The 23,136-nt window shown below is 35.2% G+C and overlaps 2 protein-coding genes and 1 pseudogene across 2 annotated transcripts in view; 1 reads left to right on the top strand and 2 right to left on the bottom strand.

Moving 5' to 3' along the window:
• The window catches only part of LOC111411475 (K(+) efflux antiporter 3, chloroplastic-like), an 11,753-nt gene extending 5,300 nt beyond the window's left edge, over window positions 1–6,453 (bottom strand). The window contains 6 exon segments of the mRNA XM_023041999.1: window positions 400–523; window positions 2,637–2,738; window positions 3,330–3,410; window positions 4,027–4,128; window positions 4,328–4,717; window positions 6,172–6,453. Coding sequence (XP_022897767.1) covers window positions 400–523; window positions 2,637–2,738; window positions 3,330–3,410; window positions 4,027–4,128; window positions 4,328–4,717; window positions 6,172–6,207 — 835 coding nt within the window. The 5' untranslated portion in view covers window positions 6,208–6,453.
• A 5,559-nt stretch (window positions 6,454–12,012) lies between these two features.
• Window positions 12,013–13,659, top strand: LOC111410690. Its single transcript, XM_023041154.1, has one exon. The coding sequence runs from the start codon at window positions 12,109–12,111 to the stop codon at window positions 13,480–13,482; it is 1,374 nt and encodes a 457-aa protein (XP_022896922.1). The 5' UTR covers window positions 12,013–12,108; the 3' UTR covers window positions 13,483–13,659.
• A 3,961-nt stretch (window positions 13,660–17,620) lies between these two features.
• On the bottom strand, window positions 17,621–21,251 carry LOC111410689 (annotated as a pseudogene).
• Between the last annotated feature and the right edge of the window lie 1,885 nt (window positions 21,252–23,136).

Genomic DNA, 23,136 nt, shown 5'->3' with positions numbered 1-23,136 from the left:
CCCCCCCCCCCCCCAAAAAAAAAAAAAAAAAAAAAAAAGAAAGAAACCAACAAAGTGGGAAGCTTCAGGATCAGGAAAACATGCATATTTTGGCAAATTGATTATGGAAATCAATCAACCGAAGGTCCTGATGTCCATGGAAAATATGCCCTCATTTCCCTCTCAACAGTCACCATGGTGCTGAGCAACTTTCATTGTGCAATTTGACTGATGTCACTTTCAGCCTAAAATGCAGTATTTCTCAAGAAATGTTGAATACATTCATCATGACATCTAATACTGTCACACAAGTTTAAAATTACAATCTAAAATGAAATAGAAAAATGAACAGAAGATATGGCCTGCAGCAAAATAATATAAGGTGATGAATAGATTACGTTTCTACTAGCAGATTTCGACTGCAACCAAAGAACAGTTATGAAGTCGTTTAATAAAATCTAAGTACCTGAAGAACAAAAGCTGAAGAAGACAATGAAAGAGCAGCTCCAATTACTACAGCCTCATCAATGCTTCTTATATTGACCTACAATTTTTTAACGCAACTTACAGATAAAACAGAAAGATGATGACACAACACAAAGTACCACGTACACGAAATGAAGGAATTTAACATTAAACAGCCGTGACAACAATGCATTAAATTGTGATCCTCGACTGCAGCCAGATTTAGAAAATCACATTAGCATTATACATTATAGCAGCTTAAATATGTGATCATAAAAGACTATCATACCAAAGAAAGCCCATAGACTTTAAACTAGAGCCCATAAAAGTGAACTAGCTAATTGATGTTTTAGTTTGTCCATGGATCGTGCAAGTTGATGCTACCAATTTCAAAGTTCCCTTCAGATTTTTCATCTTATTCGTAATTTTTCACTTGTATTATCACTAAGAAATAGATGTTTAACTGCCATATTTCACTTGCAGAAGACGATCTTTCTAACACAAAAATGAGTAAAAAATAAAAAAATCTAGGATTCCAAATGACAGCAAGTTTCAGATTTCCACGATTACAATGATAATAAAGTGCCAATTATATCACTTCCCACCAACCAACAAATAAAAATAATGAAAAATGTTAACCATCTTTTCTAGCAGTAACAAGATTTAAAAATGTAAACCACCAAAAACCCAACATTGTTTTGCATTATTGTTGAGAATTTTTTTGTGATGTCTTAAAATAATAATAATTTTGACCATTATTCTGTATTTATCTAATCCAATCCTTCAAAGCAACACTCCAGGTCACTTGGCTTAAGAGATTATAGAAAACTTGTTCAAAGAAATCGTCCATTTGCTTGAATATTCAAGAAAAATAATGCAATACTGAACAAGATTGATCATGCACTTCTGAAAATATGGTCGAGAAAATTTGCTTATGGGGGATGGTGTTCTAAAAGTCGTGATACTTGAGATAAATGAATTTATAGAGAGAATATATGGTTTTTTACAACATGGAATAGATCGAAAATTCTTTTAAAATTTTTTATTTCCACTCAAAATTTCAATAAAACCTAGCGCAAATGATTTAGTTTGAGGTGGATGACACATGTCTTGGAGTTTTGTTCAATTTTATTTTTTTTCTTGAATTTTCATATTCATTAATTTAGGATGCTACAATACTAGGGAAAGTTTGATTCTATCATATTATTTTATTGTAACACAAAAAAGATTAGTTGATAATGAATTAAAAAAAAAAAAAAATTTGGGCATTTAAAATATATACAATAACTAAAATATTATAGAATATCAAATGCAAAAAACATGAAAAACTTACGAAGTCCGCTAAGTTACTTTACTATCTTCAAATAAGAGAATTATAGATTTTGAGCATCTTAAATTACTCTAATAATTCGTACCAACATCTTCCTATATTCATCTCAATGACCAATCACCAATCAATGTCCATTTGTATATTTTTATTTATTTAAGTAACTAACATAATATATGAAAATTGAGGAGACAATAAAACAACATTAACGTACAAATCATTTCTAAGTTATTATATTCAAAATAATATTAATTGAAGGAAGGATTAGGAATGATAGAATATCAGTGAGGACATATTTGTCAAAAAATGTTTCCCCAATAGGGGCTTATCTTATACTATAGATTTAACACCACTAAAAGACTATACTCCTTGCAAAGGAGAAAAACAGTGGAAAGCAAATGTGTTCTGTCCAATAAAAATTGGTGCAAGGAATCTTAGCATGCTATATAAACTAGAAACTATGCATGTTTTTTGACTGCATGATCTTTGAATTGTTTTCTTATTGAAAAGATCTTGAGTTAATTTTAACTATAGTTACCGCACTTGGAAAATCCACAAGGCAAAGCTCAATTCATACCATCAGACATGCAACTAATAACTTCAGTGTTCAATACTACCACGTAGAATATATAAAGATAGTAATATTTAATAAACCCAACCAACATGTTTGCTCAGAAGGATGTAACATCTTAAGAGTATTGAATAGGCACAAAGCCGCACAGAAACCATTAATAGGACGCAATAAAATGAGAAGTCAACAAATCCATAACCCTCAAATAATATACCATTTACCACACGCTTTTTCGGCTTTTCCATAACAAGTCATTATCAACGTGTACAGTTGATTACTGGAAAAGTTTCTCACCAAGTCAGGTCTTGAGTGAAAAAGGAACTCCAAAATTCTCGTTCCAATAGCATTATTTGGTGGAAGCTCAAATACTGTGAAAGCGAGAGTGGATAACAAAACCTTCAACAGAATGAAACCAGGAAAACATTAGCAAATATAAAAGTTCAATATATATGACCATAAAAACATCTAACAACACACCATACAGGGCCGAAACTTCTTAACATTCTTTTGACCCAAGACTTGCATGTTTTAAGCTTTTAGGTTGAGATTGCATCCAAATATATATGAAATTCAAATGCTGTAGTTCAGAGGTACAGTCTAGAAGTAATGCAGCTTAAGATAATAATGATTCATTTGCAAAATTCTGAGAACAACATCAAGTTGTGGAGAGGTCTACTCATATTCTTAATCTTACCAACTTATGGAATCCAACTCTCAGCAATAGGATAAAATGAACTTCCATTTATATATGAATTTAAATTACTTAATCTGCTATTGACATCAGCTATAGCATATTTGTCAAGATGCACCTGACTTGGTCCCATGCCAAATGCAAATTTGGCAAGAGATTTTAAACGTGCAAATGAAAGCTCCAACCCCATCTTCCAACTCTCAGCAAATAGGATAAAACAAACTTCCATTTATATATGAATTTAAATTACTTAATCTACTATAGACAATCAGCTACAGCACATTTGTCAGATGTACCTGACTTAGTCCCATGCCAAATGCAAATTTGGCAAGAGATTTTAAACGTGCGAGTGAAAGCTCTAACCCCATCTCGAACAGCTGCAAAAAATGCATCTATTAGTTAAGATTTCCTAGAGCCACATAGTGAATAAATTGTATAAGGAAAAAAATGTAATAATTAACACAAAATTTTTCAGATCATATTATCAAACTCTAAAAATTATAGAAAGGTTTCCTAAATAATTCTTGGCAATTTTAAGGAGTGGCATGACACTTGCAGATGAGGAAATTTGAAATCCTATGACAAGTCTAGTAATTATTCACAATCCTCAAGAGATGAGAATTTGAATTATTACAATTAATAATCATCCACTATGAGCCTCAGCCTGTTGTCATTGCAGATGCCTAGTGGTCCATCATGCAAAAGTTTATTTCAGATTTACATCAATTTCATAGAATATCTACTATAACATTTTTAAGCCCTTTTTTCAAGTGTGATCTGATCGGTTAAGTTGGGTCCTCTTTTTCTCAAAATAATGGAAAAATGTGAGGATCAAGAAGATAAAGATGACAATGACAACAGCAATGTGAAAAAGTAAAATGGGGAGAAATAGTCAAATATCCATGCATTTTGTGGATGCATGGATGCCAGTACTCATGGTTATCATTGGTCTCACAGATGACAATATAAAAGCAGAAACAACGTTAAGCTTACCAAGAAGAGAATACCCCATTCAGATAGAACTTTAACATCTATAAGATTTCTAATCAGGCCCAATTGATTGAGCACAACTCCCGCAAAGAAGAAACCAAGTATCTGAAACAAACACCATGTGATTTAAGGAAAAATGAATGCAAGATAAGTGCAGTATCATCTAGAGTTCTGGAAACTATAGAATAGTAAAGCTTCATCATAATTTATGTTTCACTTATATCTAAGTGAAACCAACAAACATATGGGGACACGCATGTGTTCACAGCAAAGAATGAGACTCTGATTAGTATAGTTAACTTACAGGGCTAGCTTTGACCATTTTGAAAGCAGGAACTACCAGTACAGTCACAGCTAAAAATGTCAGGGTGTCGAGTCCCAAATCATTGATGACATCAACAGCACTGACAACGTCAAGAGCTGCACATATCCTCAATCTTAGCTTCCGAACCCGTCTAGAGTTGAAACAAGAAAATTTTTCTCTACCAACAACAGAGTAAGATGACAAAGGTGTTCCCTTGAAGACATTGTGTGTTCTGTAGGGAAGATGATAATATATTTTCTGATGAATGGGAATTGGTCGGATTTGTACTAACTGGTTATAAGCACACGAGACATTGGAATAGCGTCGACATGGACACGGAGTATGAGAAGTAGCTCTAAAGGAGCCAGTCTGAGATATAATGTCACTACCCTGCATGTGGACACAGAGAATTATGAGCATTTATGAATACTTCTGGCCTCAAACCATGTACTCATCTAATCAATATTTGGACAACTAAGAAATATAACGAACTAAGCTTGTTCTGAACAAATTCCGGCCAACTTGGACAATTAAGAAATACAGTTTAAAAGGAAGTACATAAGAATGAAATACAAAATATTGCAGATCTATGAAAGCTACAGCAGATGAACTACAAAAGTTCTCGCACAGCAAAAATCAAGACAACTTACACAAAAAGGAAGTTGCAAAACAACCAAAGGAGGCAAGCACGTTGATGGCAATGCACTACTATTGCTTCACCAACATTCATAGATGACAATAGCATTATTCTAAAATCCAACAAGATATTGGCGCTACAAAAGAAAACTGAAACGGCATGGATCATAGATGAATCACTAATATATTCTCGGAAAGTAAATAAATATTAACAATGATAAAAGATATTTACAATAAATGCATAGCAAAATTACCATCAAGAACATGTGTCTGGTCCAGCACAGTGTCCTACAACAAGTTACACTAGTCGGTTTCATTATCACAAATGGTCTCAAAATTGGCTTGGTTTCAAGTTACCAAATCTACTGGACTCAACAAAGTGCAAATTCAAAAACTGGCCAAGAATTAACAATTTACCAATAAAATTATTACAATAGCACCACGTCTTGAGGAAGATTAATGAAGCAAACAGTGACTGACTTCATAAAGAGCAGGAATGAAATAGGGGGAATACAAAATATAAATAGGAATCAAGATACTCAGTCTCAGATTGACACGTGCAAGTATGTAACCAAGAATGCCAAGAAAAGAACCCAACACCAATAATATATTTTCCATTTCATTCCTTCTGAATTTTCTTGGCAATCCAAAAAAACTGAACATTAAGAGGTCAAGAACTTTATGATATTAAGATTTGGAAAGGTTAAGAGGAGTGCTGAAGACCTTACATATTGTGTATTTATTTCATATTATTTGATGTGGGATTACCCTTTAACATCCCCTACAAGAAAAAACGAATCTTGGAACCCATGTGCTTGCTCGTTTCATTTTAATGAACTGTGTTATCATATTAAGAGATACTGTTCCATATAGGTTGAGGTCAATCTTTGGTAAGAAGAGTTATGTATTTATTTCATGTTTATTCAATGTGGATTTGCCTTAAGCTATGGAAGTAAAGAATACGCTGTTAGTTCTCTAATCTACAGGACTCAACATAGTGCAACTTCTTTAAAATCAGCCAAATTCACAATTTAATATATTTCGCTCACCCCATTGTAAGTTTGCAACCAAGATTAATGCAGCAAAAATGTGCCCTAGTTAATAAAAGGGGAGAAGGCACAAATCAAAATTCATTCCGCACCAATCATAAACTTTCTTTTCTTCTCTGAATCAGAAATGGTGAAATTTGTGAGAGTAAAGAGTCTTACTCTGGGAGTGTAATAATACGTTACTGAATCCAGCATATCGATTTTGATGAAGGAGGAGCCAATAATTTCTCAAAGAAATAGACCATTACAATCCGTTTATTCAAAACACAAATTTAAGATGGAATTTGAGTTGAAGAAAGGAAGAAGACGTAGCCACACATTTACCGCGTTTGGCATTTTGTAGAAAGAAAATCGCGAGCGCTGTGCTAACGGTCACGAGATAAATAAATAAATATGGATCAAGGCTGCGAATCCTTTAACGTGGCAGATTACGGATTACCAATTCGGCCTCCAGCCTCTCTTATCTTAGTGGAACTTACGTGAACCAAGACGTTTAGGGATTTCATTTCGTTAATATAAAATCATATATTAAATTTATTAATTTGAAAATTAAAGCACAGAAATCAAATTGATGGTCGGGAGCTAAGAGATATTGGCAATAAGAGTAAAGAGGTGCCTAACTTTTTAACAGCAGCATTTTCTTATTCAATCTCACTTAACTGACTACGATATGACTTTGCTTCGCACCTTACTCTATCACTTAGCCTTAGTAAGCCTAGCTAACCAATTTGTAGTTGATAGTCAAGATCGCGTAATTAACACTTGGACCGATATCATTAATTGTGATTGCTTTGTTAATTAGTTAATATATTTTAAATATTAATAATTAAATTACAAAATTAAATATACATATTCATCATACCCAACCACAACCATCACAACCACAATCACAACAACAGACATCAAAACTCTAATCATTTTCATCTTCTCCATTTTCTCCTCTCTCTATCCCAACTTTTCCAATCTCTCTAGCTGCCCGCTACTACCACCGCCATCGCCGCCACCACACCCTTGGCACCACTACCATTAGCACCACATCGCCATCATCATGCTCAACTACCTCAACAAACCCACCAAAAAAACTCCAAACCTGCAACCTAGCAACAATCACCGCCTTCGTCGACAACATCATCACCACAAATCCGTCATCTTCACCTTAACCATCAACACCACACCAACCGAATCAAGAGAAATAGAGGGGATTGGAAATAAAGAAATAGATCTGTTGACACACTAAAAGTGCAATCCAAATCGAATAGCCCAAGGAATGAAACCCAACTGAGGAATTTTCAAGTCAAATAGCCCAAAAAATGAAGTCCAATTGGACAATTCAGGATAAAGGCCCAGAAAAGGTTATTAATGAATGCAGTGGAAGCCCACGAACAAGGTAAAATCATCGCCCAAGGTCTGAGCGAATGGAATGCCTTACAGTCGCCCAAAGCGATGACCCTGTTCTCGCCCATACCTTCGAATCGCCCAAGATTTTTAGCAAACATAAAATGTTATGGTTATCCAGAAATGCAGTTATTGAAGCAGTTATTGAGTAACCTTATCACATTCCACGATTCAAAGAGCCCAGTTGAAGGCGGTTGAACGACAAAGAGTAGTGGCAGCAGCAGTTAAAGACGGATTTTCTTGGTCAATTATAAATCATTCAAAAATTAAAAGCAAAGTATTCAATTTGTAAAGATTTTGATTGTGCCCCTAACTAAGAATTTGTGCGCAGCCCTGATTTTAAGGATGGCAAATTTCTCGTACAAGGATATAAATTATGTCCTATATACAAGGACAATGTTTTAATTTTTTTGTGTTTTATTTTAAATGAAATTTTGATTTCTTACCTTTCACATTCATACCCAAAATATTTGACCATATTGAGTGGTCCTTTCTATCCTATATGAATCATTAAGTCTAAGAGCTTGTTTGATACAGTTTAAAAGTCAATTAAAATCAATTTTTTAACCGTTATTTTACTATTCTAATCGTTATTTTTGAATTCTTCTCTTACAGATAGGACCCACTTTATCTCTAACGATCAAAAAATCAATTACTAAAATCTCTACCAAACAAGCACTAAATTTGAAATTTTGTAATTAAAATCACCATCATATCATTTGGTGCTTTTACTCAAGAAATTAGGAATGGGCTCTTTGACTTAATTAAAACTTTAAATTTGAGCTTCCCTCGACTCAAATTTATCTGCAATAACTATCAAACCAATTAATATTTCTCTTTTAGTTGAAAATCGTATACTATTTTAACATTCATATTGACAATTTCGATTATACGAAGACCCAAATTCATATATTCAATAAGTTGAAAATCTAGAACCTCACATTTTGAATAGTAAGGGTTCGTAATAACAAAACATGAAAAGGTTGAGGAGCCAATTTTCGTCTTATTTATTCCATTAATTGATTATGTATTTATTCAAGTGATCTTGTTTAAACAAATCAATATGCAGCCCTAAATAATTAGAAACAAGATCGTAAAATTAAACTTATTCTCAATGTAGAATACTAAAACAAATAGATAAAAAAAGAAAAAGACAATAAAAATAAGTCTTGTAGATTCCAATGGTAGTAGGTTTTTGGCGCGGCTATGCACAAGTCCACCACAAGATGGCCAATTTTTTCTTTTTCTTCTTTTTTTTCCCTTCCACTAAAAAAAATGATAGAAATATCGAATTTATATAGTAATGGTCAATTATTCAACAACTTTTACGACTTATTAAACTATTGTAATGTGAAAGTATGGAAAAAATTGAACATAAGTTTTTCCACATGCTTGTACTTTTTTTGTGCAACACAATAATCAAGGAAAACAACGTTTGCATATACGATATTGGAGATCAGGTCGAAGCCCTTTAAGGGCAATAATTATTCGATCACTATCAAAAAATTTCAAAAACATTGAATTTATATAGTAATGGTCGATTATTCAACAATTGCTACGACTTATTGAACCAGTGTAATGTGAAAGTATGGATATAATTGAACTTAAGCTTTTCCACGTGCTTGGACTTATTTTGTGCAACACAATAATTAAGGAAAACAGCGTTTGCATATACGATATTGGAGATTTGGTCAAAGCCCCTTAAGGGCAATAATTATTCGAGCATTGGCGTTGTCTATAGATGAGTCATCAAGGGCTCTCTATCAAATTTAAGCGTCTGCATATACGATATTGGAGATTTGGTCGAAGCCCTTTAAGGGCAATAATTATTCGAGCACTGGCGTTGTCTATAGGCGAGTCATTACGGAAATTTTGTTCCAACCTGCTAAATAGTATGCTTAGGTTTTCGAGTAAATTATGCACTTATAGGATGGGTAGGGTGCTTTGTTTTTGTGAACATCGAAAGTTGAGATTTGTTGTTCACAGATGATTTTGACATTTTCGTTTGTTATTTCGAAGTAATTAAGTTGATCATTAAATTTTGAGTGAAGGGATAGTCTCGAAAATATATATGTATGGACTCTCTTCAGTGTTTTAGAAGTTAAAACTTATTTTTAAATCTTCGTTCTTCTTTGTAGGACTTGCTTTTGTAACAATCAAATTTTGCACCAATTATCCCGTCTAAAAACTCAAGTACGTCATAAAGTCCTAATAATTAAATTAGTAAATTAAAATTGAAAAATAAGACTAAACACACAAATATGTAATTTAGGACCTCCGTGATAAAGCTTTTGATAAAAATTTAGCAATTTTTGATAAAAATCAATAAAACGTTTAGTTAAAAGGTTACTAAAAACTTACAAATCCCAAAGCTTTTCATAAAAATTAATGAAATATGTAGGCCTTGTTTGAGCCACATTATTTGAAAAAATACATTATTTAATAGTGATTTGACATCATTTTAATTACACATTTTTTAATAAAATAATATTACACGCAAATTCAAAACATTTTCTTATTTTCTAACCACACATTTCTCATTAATATGCTATTCAAAAATACATTTTCATTACAATAATGTGGTTCAAACAAGGGTTTAGTTAAAAAGTTACAAACCCAATCAATATGTACCTTAAATAGAAATCTGACTTGTCAAAGTCAATAAAATTTAGCCCTTGTTTGATTCTCATTCTTTGCCCACAAAAATGAAAAATATAATCGTTATCCACTACATCAAAACAATATATTTGATTTTTTATCTCTTGTGTGGGTCCCGTAACGACAATAATTTTCATTCTCATTCTTAGAAAAATGAGAATCAAACGGGCCCTTAGTAAACTTTTATCAATGGTGTGTTTAATCTACATTCTTTTTGAAGTATGTATTTTGAAATAGTAGATTGATAGAGAATATTGATTAAAAAATAAAAAAAAAAAATTTTCTGTAATATTATTTTAATGAAGAATATATTGTTAAAAGTAATATAGAGAAAAATGCATTTTAGGAAAAATAGGAATCTAACACCCTTAAATAAGAGTATTTTCAAGAGTCAAACTCACTCTCCAAATTAAAATATTAGTATAAAGAATTTCTTAGAGCATGATTTTAATAATTGACTTTTGAAAATAGTTAGCATTTTATGTTTAAATAGTCTCTTGAAAATGTTCTAAGATACTAATCAAGATAAGTTCCATATACATAAAAAATAGAGTAATGCTATTTATAATCGCTCACTGCCATAGTTGTCCTATGTGACATATATTTGACGATTATTGATTTGATGCAGTTATACTGTAATTTTTTATTGTTTTATGCAATAAATTACTAATAGCCATAGGTACACAACATAAGATGATTGTAATAATATGCGGCTACAAGCCCTCAGGGCATATCTCCCAGTGGCAAACGCGAGGGCGGATAGGGCTCAGTGCGGCAGTGTGCAGAGTTCGATTCCCCGCAAGGTGAAATTGGCTTTGTTGCAAGCGGGAGTTACCATATGGGTTAACAGCCTTGGCCTATCCATGTGCTCTCCACCCTGGCTCCTGGGAGGCACATCCTGCGATTTACCTCCTTCACGATGGCCCAGAACAGGGTCAGTGGAGGGCCCTTAAGGTTGAGGTTCAACCTAATAATACGCGGCTACAAATAATATTATTCTAAAAAATATCTCCTATCCAGAACAACTGCAATGTTGAAATCCTGCTCCAATGGCATTTTGACACTTTTAATAATACCATTTACCGGTGACTCCATGCCTTATCCCACCCATTATTAGTCCAATCCCACTCTTCAAACCCCCACCCCAACCCCATCTCACCCTCAATTAATTAAGATTGGACTTTCTAATTTTTCACGTATTAATCCTTAACTTTTAGAAGTGAATTTTTGAATCTTTATCTATTCGAATATATGAAAATGAGTCTCCAATTGTCTCGTCAATTTGATTATTCAATTTGCAAATGGAGTTTAGTTTAATTTGAGATAATTTATCTTGCAACAACAACCAAAGGACGTGGAGACACCAGGATTTGTATTAATGTTAAGGGTGAAGAAAGTTATATATTAGAAGAATTCAATTGTTCTTGCAGTGATGAAAAATCAATAAAATCACCGATAAAAATGACTTAAGGGCCCTCTTCCTCTTGCATCTCGAGCTCATAAATTTTATTTCAGAAGTGAATAATGTAAAAGTCGCGTGCAATTTTAAAGTCTGTATGATAGCTTTGGTCACTAGGAAGATCTAGATTCCTAATTTAAATAGGCTAGAGCATCAGCTTCAAAACTTCAATTTTAAAAATTGTAAACCTATAATCACATCAAGTGAAAGATTAAGGACTCAAACTTTAATTCACATTTCTAAATTATAATTTCTTCACTTATCTTTTCTTCTCTACAATGGCCCACCACCGCATTGTGGCCCCTCACTGTCCCCTCAATTTTCTCCATCTAATTCCACCTCATGCTATTCTCACCCACCCACTACTCCGCAAAAAACCACACCCGACGTCTCAGACCTCGCCACGTCATCAAAAATAAGATAAGTTTTATAAAAAATCAGTTCACTTGAGGTGAACTTTAACAAAACCCAAAATGGAGTACATTAAATGAATCCCCCTTCGTATTTACCTTTCCTTCCCAGCGCAGTCTCAATGGAGTAATCATTCATTTCCAAAGTTTTCTGCTGATCACTAACTTGCGCCGATGGAGAACTACTACAATTCTTCGTACCCGGGGTCTGGAGGCTCCTCGCCGCGCTCCCGTGAAATCGAGTTCGAGAATCCGCCGCCGTGGGAGGACTCGCAGAACCATCAACTCCCCTCGAATTATAAAGTGAAGTTCATGTGCAGCTATGGCGGCCAAATCCACCCTCGGCCGAATGACAATCAGTTGTCGTACATAGGGGGAGAGACAAAGATCTTGTCCGTTGATCGGAATATTAAATTCAGTTCTCTACTGTCAAAGCTTGTTGGGTTGTGTGACAGTGATAATATTTCGTTTAAGTATCAATTGCCAGGTGAAGATCTGGATGCTTTGATTTCGGTAACTAATGATGATGATTTGGAGCATATGATGCATGAGTATGATCGGTTGTACAGGGTGTCTCCAAAGCCATCGAGGCTGAGGATTTTTATTTTTACTTCCCCTGATCAATCTACGAATTCATCGGTTCAGAGTTTCGGGTCTGATGATCCGAAGTCGGAGAAGGAGAGGTTCGTGGAAGCGTTGAATTCTGGACCGGTTATGACGGCTCCGCCGGTGGCGGCGGTGACGGCTGTGTCGTCTCAGCCACCACCGGCTAACAATAATGTGGACTACTTGTTTGGATTGGAGAAAGGGGTTGGTATGGTGCCTCAGCAGCTGCAGAAGGTTGAGGTAGACGACCGTTTTGAAGAAAGGTCGATGGGGTCGGATCCAATTCAGCAGCACATTCGGGATCTTGAGAGGCTGAGAATTGAGGAGCAGCAGGGATACAGAAGAAGAAACGATGAAAATCTCGCAGGAGGATTTGCCGGAGGCGATTATTACAAGATGCCGGAGAAATTGCCTCCAGTTTCCGTTCCCAGTGGCCCTCCTGGATACTGGCCGGAGAAGCAATTTGCTGGAGGAGTTTTCCCGCCGAGCACTCTCAACACAGAACAGCCAGTTTACATGATTCCAGCTCCGGCTGGTTCGTACCCCGCGCCGATGATAAGACAGGTGAGTGGACCATCCGGTCAGGGTTTCTACACAGTTCAAAGGATGCCATCGGAGGTTTACCGTGATCAACACGCATACAACGCTATACCGTCAGCGGCAATGGCCCCACAAAATTTACCGCCACAGTCGGCTCCCAAAATGGCCGGATATTCCGAAGGTTACGGAATGGTGAGACCTGTAACGGAGGCGGGGTACGGGCAGTTCACGTACGATACCGGGATGGGTAGGCAGGTGATGTACACTTCTCCGGGAGGAGTAATGGCGGCCCCGCCAATGCAACCTGCCCAATATCAAGCCATGGGTGCTGCTAGTGGTGAGATGAGACAAACTGAAGCAGGGGGTAAGGTGGTTACGAAGGTTACACAAACTTCAGTGTGATTAATATATATTTACATATATCTGCTACTTGCTTGAAAATAATTCAGGTGTTTAATTTGGAGTGTTAAGAATCAATTTGGTGAATTCTGTGTTTTGTATATTGAAGTGATATTCGCATGAGTTTCTATCTTTAAATGTTTCCAACCTTTTTATTGAAAGAACTGTTTATCCGAACAATTAACAATCCTGTTCAAACAGGACTTCTCAAATAAGTATGTGTGAGATCAATTACATATTCACTCTGCCTTTCTTAGGATCAGTGAAAGACCTGGATCAAGTAATAATCTTTGTTCGCCGTTGCTTTATTGTGGAATTAGTCTGCGTTATGGTTCATATTCGTTTGGCAAGACTTCTATTTTTTCTTTATTGCAAAAGAGTTTTTCGAGGATTTTATCTTAAGTCGCTTCTTTTAGAAGTTCTTTTAACCAAACGGAAATTACTTTCAAAAAATTATTCAAACGGATTCAAAAGTAATTTCTTAGTTTTTAGTTTTAGAAGTAGATTTTGAAGTCCTACCAAATGGTCTTGATGAATTAGCTAAATTGGTTAACTGTTGAGTAGAAGAATAATGCTATTCAAATTGAACAAATTTTGACCCCACAATAATCCTTTTCATGGCAAGTCAGGCTGGATCAATGATTGAAATGTGTGCAGTATGATGGGGGAAATTTTAGTTTTTAACAATAATTGAAAGGTCTTAGCAGGCTGTAATTGAACATTGTCTAGTTGATTTACACAATTTATTTTATTGGATGTAATCTATGCACAAACTAAAATTGTGCTATTAGCATAGAAAAATCACATATTTTTGTGCATACTGGATAGATTACACCTAAATTTTCATAAAACATTTCTTGGGCAGTCTTTATTTGGAAACAATTCTGTCCAATTCTCTTGTACTGTTTAAAAGTTTCAATTCATTCTTACAAATTCTAAGAATCTAAATTATTGACATCGAGAAGGGATAGTAGATTTTTGATAAAAAGCTTTTGATATAGGATGGTGACTGATAGATCATATTTCCCTTGCGTCACGTAAATGTTCGCCTTTTGCAATCAGACTGACAACTTGTAATATATCGGACATCTATTGAAAATGATGTTATCCTAAAAGATTTCGAGTATTAGTAGTAGAAAAAATTAAAATTTTCAATTATGTTACCTTACAAAAAGTTCTTGATGCATATAGCCCAAGGGCTATATTTTTTTGAGTTAGATTAGATAATAGTGAATTGAGCAATTGACAAATTGTAACTTATTACAATATTTAAAGGAAAAATGTGAATATTTATTTGGAATTTGCATATATTTATTTGGGCATTGTCCTTTGATGTAGTGAGAGGTTGAGGAGGAAGAATGCATTAGGTATTAAGTTGTAGTCATGAGAAGACTTATGTCGATTAAACCATGTTACCTAATCATTAAAAAAATACAGAGATAAGAACGCAACAATCACAACAATAATTTCCACAAATTTGTCGCATCAATGGCCCCGCCATTGAAATTTTATTTATTTATTATTTCCTTCCTTTATCAAAGCAATTTCATAGCAATTTGTGAAAGTCATCATTGTTTTATTACAACTTTCAAGTAATTTGTTAGATGTTTAGTGTTTTCGTTTGACTCGTACGTAGCCATCAAACTTTAACAGGCCGAGCATATTCTATTAAGTTCTAGAAAATATAAAGTTACTTATGAGTAATTTTTATCCCAAATTAAGTTTAGATAACGCTGTTTTTAATTTTATGTACAAAATTTAAAAATTTATTTATATTACTACTAATTAAAAATTATTTATTTGAAAACTTGTTAACTTAATACTAAACATTGTAAACTTAGCCAAGTATGCAAAACCTTGGCTTATTGGATAATTTGTTTAGCCTCCGTTTGATTCCCATTTTTTTGTCACGAAAATGAAAAATATGATCGTTATTATTCATCGCATCAAGCCATCATATTTGACTTTTTATTTTGTGTGGATCCCATAACGACTATATTTTTCATTCTCATTTTTAAAAAAAAAAGCTATCAAACGGGGCCTTAATATTAGTTCCCACATGAATTCAATTCATAAATCAAATGAATAGAACCCATATAAAAATTGTTTGATGTTTCGTGTTTATTCCATATTGTCACTAACGTTATTTGGTCTCATAATTAAATAGCATTTTAAGAATATGTCTTACATAGAAATTGAAGCACAATGTATCATATCCCATCTTACATGTCCTACATGAGAATTAAACACTTACCTAACATCTACTAAATTAAAAGAATGGCATAATCAACCAAATAAAAGCACATTGAAACTATGTAAGTAACACAAATACAAAGTTTTTATCATGGCTATACGCAAAGTGCACTCTCAGTCCTCTTTGTACGACAAGGCTTTCCTCATGAGAACGGAAAATCATATAGGCCGAAGTGTCCCACGGAGATATAATATCTTTTCAAGAAAACGTGTATAAACTTAAAAAGGATATTGCTCTTTGTTTACAGTCCCCTCACATGAGGAGGGCCCACTATTAATAAAAAAAATCATGAGCTCTCTTTATTGTGAGGATTGTACATCATGTTATAGCCAAGTCCACTTAAAAAACTATCACCCCACTAGCCACAATAGAGGGGTTAAATGTGAGAACTCAAAAACGGAAGTCCCTTAAAGTTAACGAAAAACCAATATCAAAAAGTCGGGAAAGAGTGATTTTGGACAAGATGATTTTGGCACTTGGAGAATATAACGTTTATCAACATAAATTGTCATCCTAGTCATATTTAGTACTATGTACTGAACTTGGTACGAACGATCTCTAATCACCGATATATAAAGCCCATTAATTGGGTATGTAATAAAAAGTTTCAATCTTGGAATAATAACTTATTTGTTGGTGTGTGATTCAATTATGAACGAGAACCCAAAAGTTTCTTATCCATACCCTGCTTATACTCATCATGTTACTGCACACCTTTTCTCTATATTAACTTCTTCTTCTTCTTTTCTTTTCCTTTTTTTTTTTAAATGAAAAAGCTAAATTACGTATTGCAAAAGAATTTATTTGGCCATTATGAAATTTGGATTGGGAAAATTAACAGGTTTTTGTGAAGGACCACCTGTGATGTCACCCCCAATATATACTTTCCCCTACCAAGAAGGAACCCAGGTTTCTTCAAGGCTTGGTATGTTTTTATTAATTAATGTACTGATATTATTTAGAGCTTTTTTTTTGAATAATCTGATTATTTCAAATTATTGCTATTTTGATTTGTTTGTAGCCTCGCAACAGTGTTGCTGTTCCTGTTAGACCGGTGTCGCGACGTGCTGTGGTTGATTTAGAACATTTTTGGAGCAGCTTATTTTTGAAATAAGCATTAAATATGTGATTGTGACTTTTATTTTGAATATACATAAATTCATATGAAAAATAAGTCCCATATTTGATGCTTAATTTTAAGTATAAGCCACCCAAACATGCTCTTAATCTCCTCATTTAGAAGTAATCTCTCTCTGTCTTACTTTTTCCCATTGTTGTTGTGACAGTATGTTTTACGTGGCCTAAATTTGACTAGACTTTTAAACATGTAATAAATTGTACATGTATTACATTTGATATCAGTGATTAAATCATAGAATCATAATCTAAAGGTTAAATTTCACCGGTGGTCACTAAACTTTTTCCTTATAATGAAATTATTGAACCTTAATTAAGAGCAATCATGAAGCACTTTAATTTACAGACAATTAGATCACTCAGTCTATCTTACAATCGACTTTAAGTTAAATTAAATCACATCGTTGATTAATTAGCACTATTTAAGTCAATGCCACATTTTCAAGTATAAGAACGAGTTCAAATTTAATTATAATTGTGCTTGGTGTACACCATTACAACCCCCTCACAATGAGGAAACCCACAATTAAAAAATTAATTTAGACCCCCTCACATGTTGTAAATCATGGAGTACAAATAGTTTAACTCATTTCATTATTCGGTACCATTTAAACTCTGAATGATTACAATTACTCAGCTATATACGTAGACAAGTGTCACCTAATAGTAGGTGTAAACTAAGATCACAAGAATTCCTGCACCAATATATACCACCTTATCGCAAAAATTACTAGATTAACGGTGCAAAAATGAACTGAAATCACGACTACCAGATTTACCATTGCAAAAAGTATTAATTTGTTCGACAATAATTCTTTTGCGGCGTAATTCCACCAAAATGTAACTGAAAAATATCTATAACTGGAACTTGGGCTAGCAGAATTAGGTTCCCAAAGAACTGATACAACGCTTCTGCAAGATTATAAACACAACCGTCGTAAACCATACATCTCAAATAACAGAAGTGAATAGATATCTCCCTCTTCGTTTTGTCGCCTAAAGAATCTACTTCTTTGCCTCTTCATACTCTGCCTTGGGTGTCTGGTCACCACCCTGCGCACCTCCAGATGAACTACCACCTGAACCGCCAGACGTGCTGTCCAATCTTTGACACTGCTTTGTTTGCTGCATCAAGCTTAGCCTTGATCTCGTCAATGTTCTCACCGCCCATAGCAGTTCTCAAATCTGTAATAGCAGCCTCAATTTCTGACACGACTTCACTTGGAACCTTGTCCCTGTACTCGGTTAGGCTCTTCTCAATACTGTATATGGTGGTATCAGCATTATTTTGAAGATCAATTAAAGCCTTTCTTTCTTGATCTTTCTGGGCATGTGCTTCGGCCTCTTTGACCATCTTTTCGATCTCATCTTCTGATAGACCACCAGATGATCTAATCGTAATCTGTTGCTCTTTACCAGTGGTCTTGTCCTTCGTAGAAACTGTGACGATTCCATTCGCATCAATGTCAATTGTAACTTCTATCTGAGGCATGCCTCTAGGTGCAGGAGGAATGCCCACAAGTTCGAATTCACCAAGGAGCTTGTTGTCAGAAGCCATCTCCCGTTCTCCTTGCAATACTTTAATGCCCACCTGAGTCTGGTTGTCAGCAGCTATCGAGAAAACCTGGCGAAAATAGTTAAAGAAGTAAAAGAAAATTCAGACAAAAATGCTCGTGCGCAAACCTTTACATAAGCTGGTGTGATTAACATACAAAAGGAAAAATCTCAGGACAAAACAATATGAAGTATTTATTCTAATTAAATCATCACCTCACTCTCCAGGCCCTCACCTGACTCTTCTTTGAAGGAATGGTAGTATTTCTGGTAGTATTTCTATTAATCAATCTGGTGAAGATACCTCCCAGTGTCTCAATACCAAGTGACAGGGGAGTAACATCTAGGAGAAGCAACTCTTTCACGTCACCACGGAGGATACCACCTTGAATTGCAGCTCCCATGGCAACTGCTTCGTCAGGGTTAACCCCTTTGCTCAGGGTCCTGCCAAAAATTTCAGAAACGACTTCCTGAACTTCAGGTACACGAGTCATCCCTCCAACAAGGAGGACCTCATCAACATCTTTCGTAGAAATGCCAGTATCCTTTAAACAACTCCTGCATGGGGCCTTAGTCCTCTCAATCAAGAGGTCCACAAAAGCCTCAAACTTTGATCGGGTCAGTGTTATATTCAAATGCTTGGCACCGGATGCATCAGCAGTGATAAAAGGTCAGTTGATTTCAGTCTGTGATGTTGATGAAAGTTCAATCTTTGCTTTCTCAGCTGCCTCTCGAAGTCTCTGCAGGGCAAGCCTGTCCTTTGACAGATCGATACGCTCAGTTCTCTTGAACTCACTCACCAAAAATTCTAATAGAGTATTATCAAAGTCCTCCCCTCCCAAAAACGTATCACCATTAGTGGCTTTCACCTGCTTAGACAATGATTTGTCAGCCACGTAACAAGAAGATGAACAAAATATTACTAGCTGATAACTCCGATTCAAATATCTTATACCTTAAAGACACCATTTGAAATCTCCAAGATGAAAATATCAAAAGTTCCACCTCCAAGATCAAATACAGCAATAAGACCCTCCTTGTTATTCATACCATAGGAAAGTGCAGCTGCAGTAGGCTCGTTAATAATTCTTTGCACATCAAGGCCCGCAATTCTCCCAGCGTCCTTGGTGGCTTGCCTTTGAGCATCATTAAAATAAGCCGGAACTGTAACCACAGCCTTGTTTACAGACTTCCCAAGATAGGCCTCTGCAGTTTCCTTCATCTTAGTTAGAATAAAGTTACCAATTTGGCTTGGTGAATACTGCTATCCATTGGCTTCTACCCATGCATCTCCATTAGGGGCCCGGACAATTTTATATGGAACCATCTTCATTTCCTTTTGTGTCTGAGGATCATCAAAATGCCTACCAATCAGTCGCTTGGTTCCAAAGAGAGTGTTGGTAGGATTGGTGACAGCCTGCCGTTTAGCAGGTGTTCCAACCAGAAGTTCTCCTTTTTGGTTAAAAGCAACCACTGACGGAGTAGTGCGAGCACCCTCAGAGTTTTCAATAACTTTAGGGGTCTGCAAAGAAAAACACGTTTCAATATGAGCTCGCCAACATTAATGTTCTTGAGGTGATTCATTGACGTGCAGATAGACTTTACCTTGCCCTCCATGACAGCGACACAGGAGTTTGTGGTGCCCAAGTCAATACCGATAACATCGTTCCCAGCTGGTCGGGTGCTGCATTTAGGAAGAAATCAGTGTTTAATTCCAAAGAAGAGGGTCCACAAACAACTAAGAAACAAAATAGGAAATATACCTGAATGGTCTTACTAAACCCTGCCCACTTGTTTCCCAACGCCCATGCTGGCTTTGTATCTCCATTTAACTGAACAATTACAGTCCCCTAAAGTTGTGCTGTTGCTTCCAACTTCCGCTTAATGAATTATCTAGCTGCAGTGGGATTTACACTATAAAAATGAATAGCTAAAAAAAAAAAAAAAAAAAAAAAAAAAAAACCCTATAAAAAAAAAAAAAAAAAAAAAAAAAAAAAACGAAAAAAAAAAAAGGAGTTCCTCGGGGAAGACTAAGCTTATATAGATTTGCAGTAAATCAACTAAGGATGGATGTTAAATGCACAGAAATTTATAGCAACAAACTGACATCCCTAATCTACCAACCCCTAAAGAGTGACAGAAAGGAAAAGACAAAAAGAAGATGAAAAACTAGAAAACTGAACAAGGGAGAGGGAAAAAAAATCCTATCTGCTCGGCGGAAAAAGAATTATGAATTTCACCGATATCAATTGCTTAAACGCATTAATATATCCAAGTTTAAACATAATCCAGCTGGAAATAGAAAAATAGGAGCTCATAAAAGATCATGCAATAAAACTGCATTAAAAAAAATAATAATAATATTCGGACACATCAAGAATCCGAACAAAAATCAAAATAGAAAACACAAAATACATCTATTCTTTTTGTTTATTATTTGTTTCCCTTCATTTACATTTGTTCTTTGAAGGTATAATGTTAAAGTAGAACAGCCAAAACTAATAATACAAAAAATAGTAGCATGCCATGAATCGATCCGACTATTGTAAGAGTATCTATACAACTATAGAGATTTTTTTTTTCTGAAAATAGGTACGAAAAACATTCGAGTACAAGACCCAATCAGACGAATGGGCAAAAGAGAGACATACTGTTCTATATACAGAAAGTGGAGCAGAGGAAAATTCGCGATGGCGAAGAGATCTGAAAAGAACGGCGGTCGCCATTACAAATTGCTGCTTATTCCTCGTCCTTGATTTTCTATTTTGTGATGCTAAGGTTTAGGGTTTAATGACAGAGAATACAACGGTACAAATGGAAATGGAGTTTTCAACTTGGGCAGTGCTCCTCGTCCAGGGCCAAAAACAGACCAAAAACCAGGGTGACGTGGCTTCAATTAATTATTATTATTATTTATTTAGAATTAAACGAAATGAAAAGAAACCACAAACCGGATGAAACAACACTCCCTCTCCCTCTCTCTCTCTCTCCACGAACGCGATTCCTCTGTCTCTCTCTCCACGAACCAAAATCGAAATGGGAGCCCCGAAATCCAAACCCTAAGCATAATATCGCATCTCCGACCGCACTCCCAGCCGTGGTAACAATACGCCCACCTACGACAAAGGTGTCGTTGTGAGTCAACCGACCATATCCCGTCGTCGTCAAAGTCATCGGCATCTCCAGTCGTTGAAGTGTTCTCTGCACCAGTGCCCACGATAAGTTAATTTTTTTGCAGTTTTGCTCTGGCAATATGCTATTTATTTCACCATAAAGTGATTTTCGTTGTAGATGCCATGAGTTCAGTTGGGTATATTGGGATTAGTAGGGGGTATTTAGTATTTACTGAGTTTCTACTTGATCATTTGACATAGTTCAGTGGGGGTTTCGAAATGAGTTATTTGACAGATTTCGTTTGGGGGGCATTTTACTGTGTTGAATAAGATGTAGTTAATTGTATTCTTCTATTTTTCTTATTTTCACTACTTTGTGGATTGGAATTTAGATTTTTGAGTGAAAACTACTCATGAACATTGAAGCCTTTGGTAGTTTATACATCTGAGCAAGTAGTGAAAACTATTCATGAATATTGTTGAGTGAGAAGTATGCATTTGAGGGTTCTGGCGAAAACAGAGGTAGCAGGACCATTATTTCTGTGTAATTTGAGGGAGGTAGATTTATTGAAGGGGAGATCATAAGCCATTGTTAATAGTGTTGAGGTCTGATTATTTTGCTTCTTGTGGATGATGTTATTTATGTGAAAGCTTATCATTTGTATATGTACATTTGTCTTCCTAACTTCAGCCAGTCGAATAACATTATTGACTTCACCTTTCTTGGTGCTGGTGGATTTCATGTTAGCATGCCTAGAACGAACTCCGGAGTCTGTCATAGTTGTAGAGGTAAAGATCACTTCTTTGCCGAGTGCAAAAAGAAACGCCCTTGCCCACTATGTAAGCATGGATTCGAAAAATGTTTTCGTGGAAAAGGAGACTAAAAATAAAGGGAGATTGTTCCTTTGCTGCACTAACAATTGTGGATTTTGGGAGTGGGTTATAAATGAAAAATCAAGTGGTCCGTCGATCAACCCTACAAAGAAAGAAACCGTTGAAGAAATGTCCCGTTCGTTCCAATCTCGAGTTCGAATAAGTGATGATAAAGAGGTCCAGATTTCAGTGACTGTGACGGTGCAGACGGCAAAAGTAAGCGCGGAAGGGAATCTGAAAGAGGAGCTGCCAGCTTGATTAGTAGATAATGATTGAATATGTTTTCTTAGAAAATTTTGTATGTAGGTGATTTAACTTATGTATGAACTCTTGTACTATTAAGGTCTGTATGAAATGTTGCAAGAAAAGCTAATGAAGTAGCTCAATTCATCATCATTAATTTTCACGTTAATTTGATGCTCATTGTGTTCTAAGTTTCATATTCAGCGAGAGATAAGTAGATTACTTCACATCAATTTCGAAGATTTTCGAATGATTGACAATAGAGATCATAGAAAGGAAGCATGGGATGAAATAATGAGTACAAAATGTTGGTTTTTCCATTGTTTTTTTTGAATTGTTGTTTATGTACATATACATATTCTTCTTGAGATTTTACAGTATGAGATGTGTATGTATAGTCTTTTGAATGGCCTATTTGTATTGAAATGCTAATTCCTGTAATCTAATAAGAAAAGCAACAAAGTGGTTTTCCTTGCTAAAATT

The sequence above is a fragment of the Olea europaea genome, chromosome 15 (genome assembly GCF_002742605.1).
Source record: "Olea europaea var. sylvestris chromosome 15, O_europaea_v1, whole genome shotgun sequence".
Classification (NCBI taxonomy): Eukaryota; Viridiplantae; Streptophyta; class Magnoliopsida; order Lamiales; family Oleaceae; genus Olea; species Olea europaea.
This window is presented reverse-complemented; position numbering and strand designations above follow the sequence as displayed.

What these genes read in the sequence shown, in the direction of transcription:
- LOC111410690 (XM_023041154.1), top strand. Translation starts at nt 12,109, where the DNA reads ATGGAGAACTACTACAATTCTTCGTACCCGGGGTCTGGAGGCTCCTCG.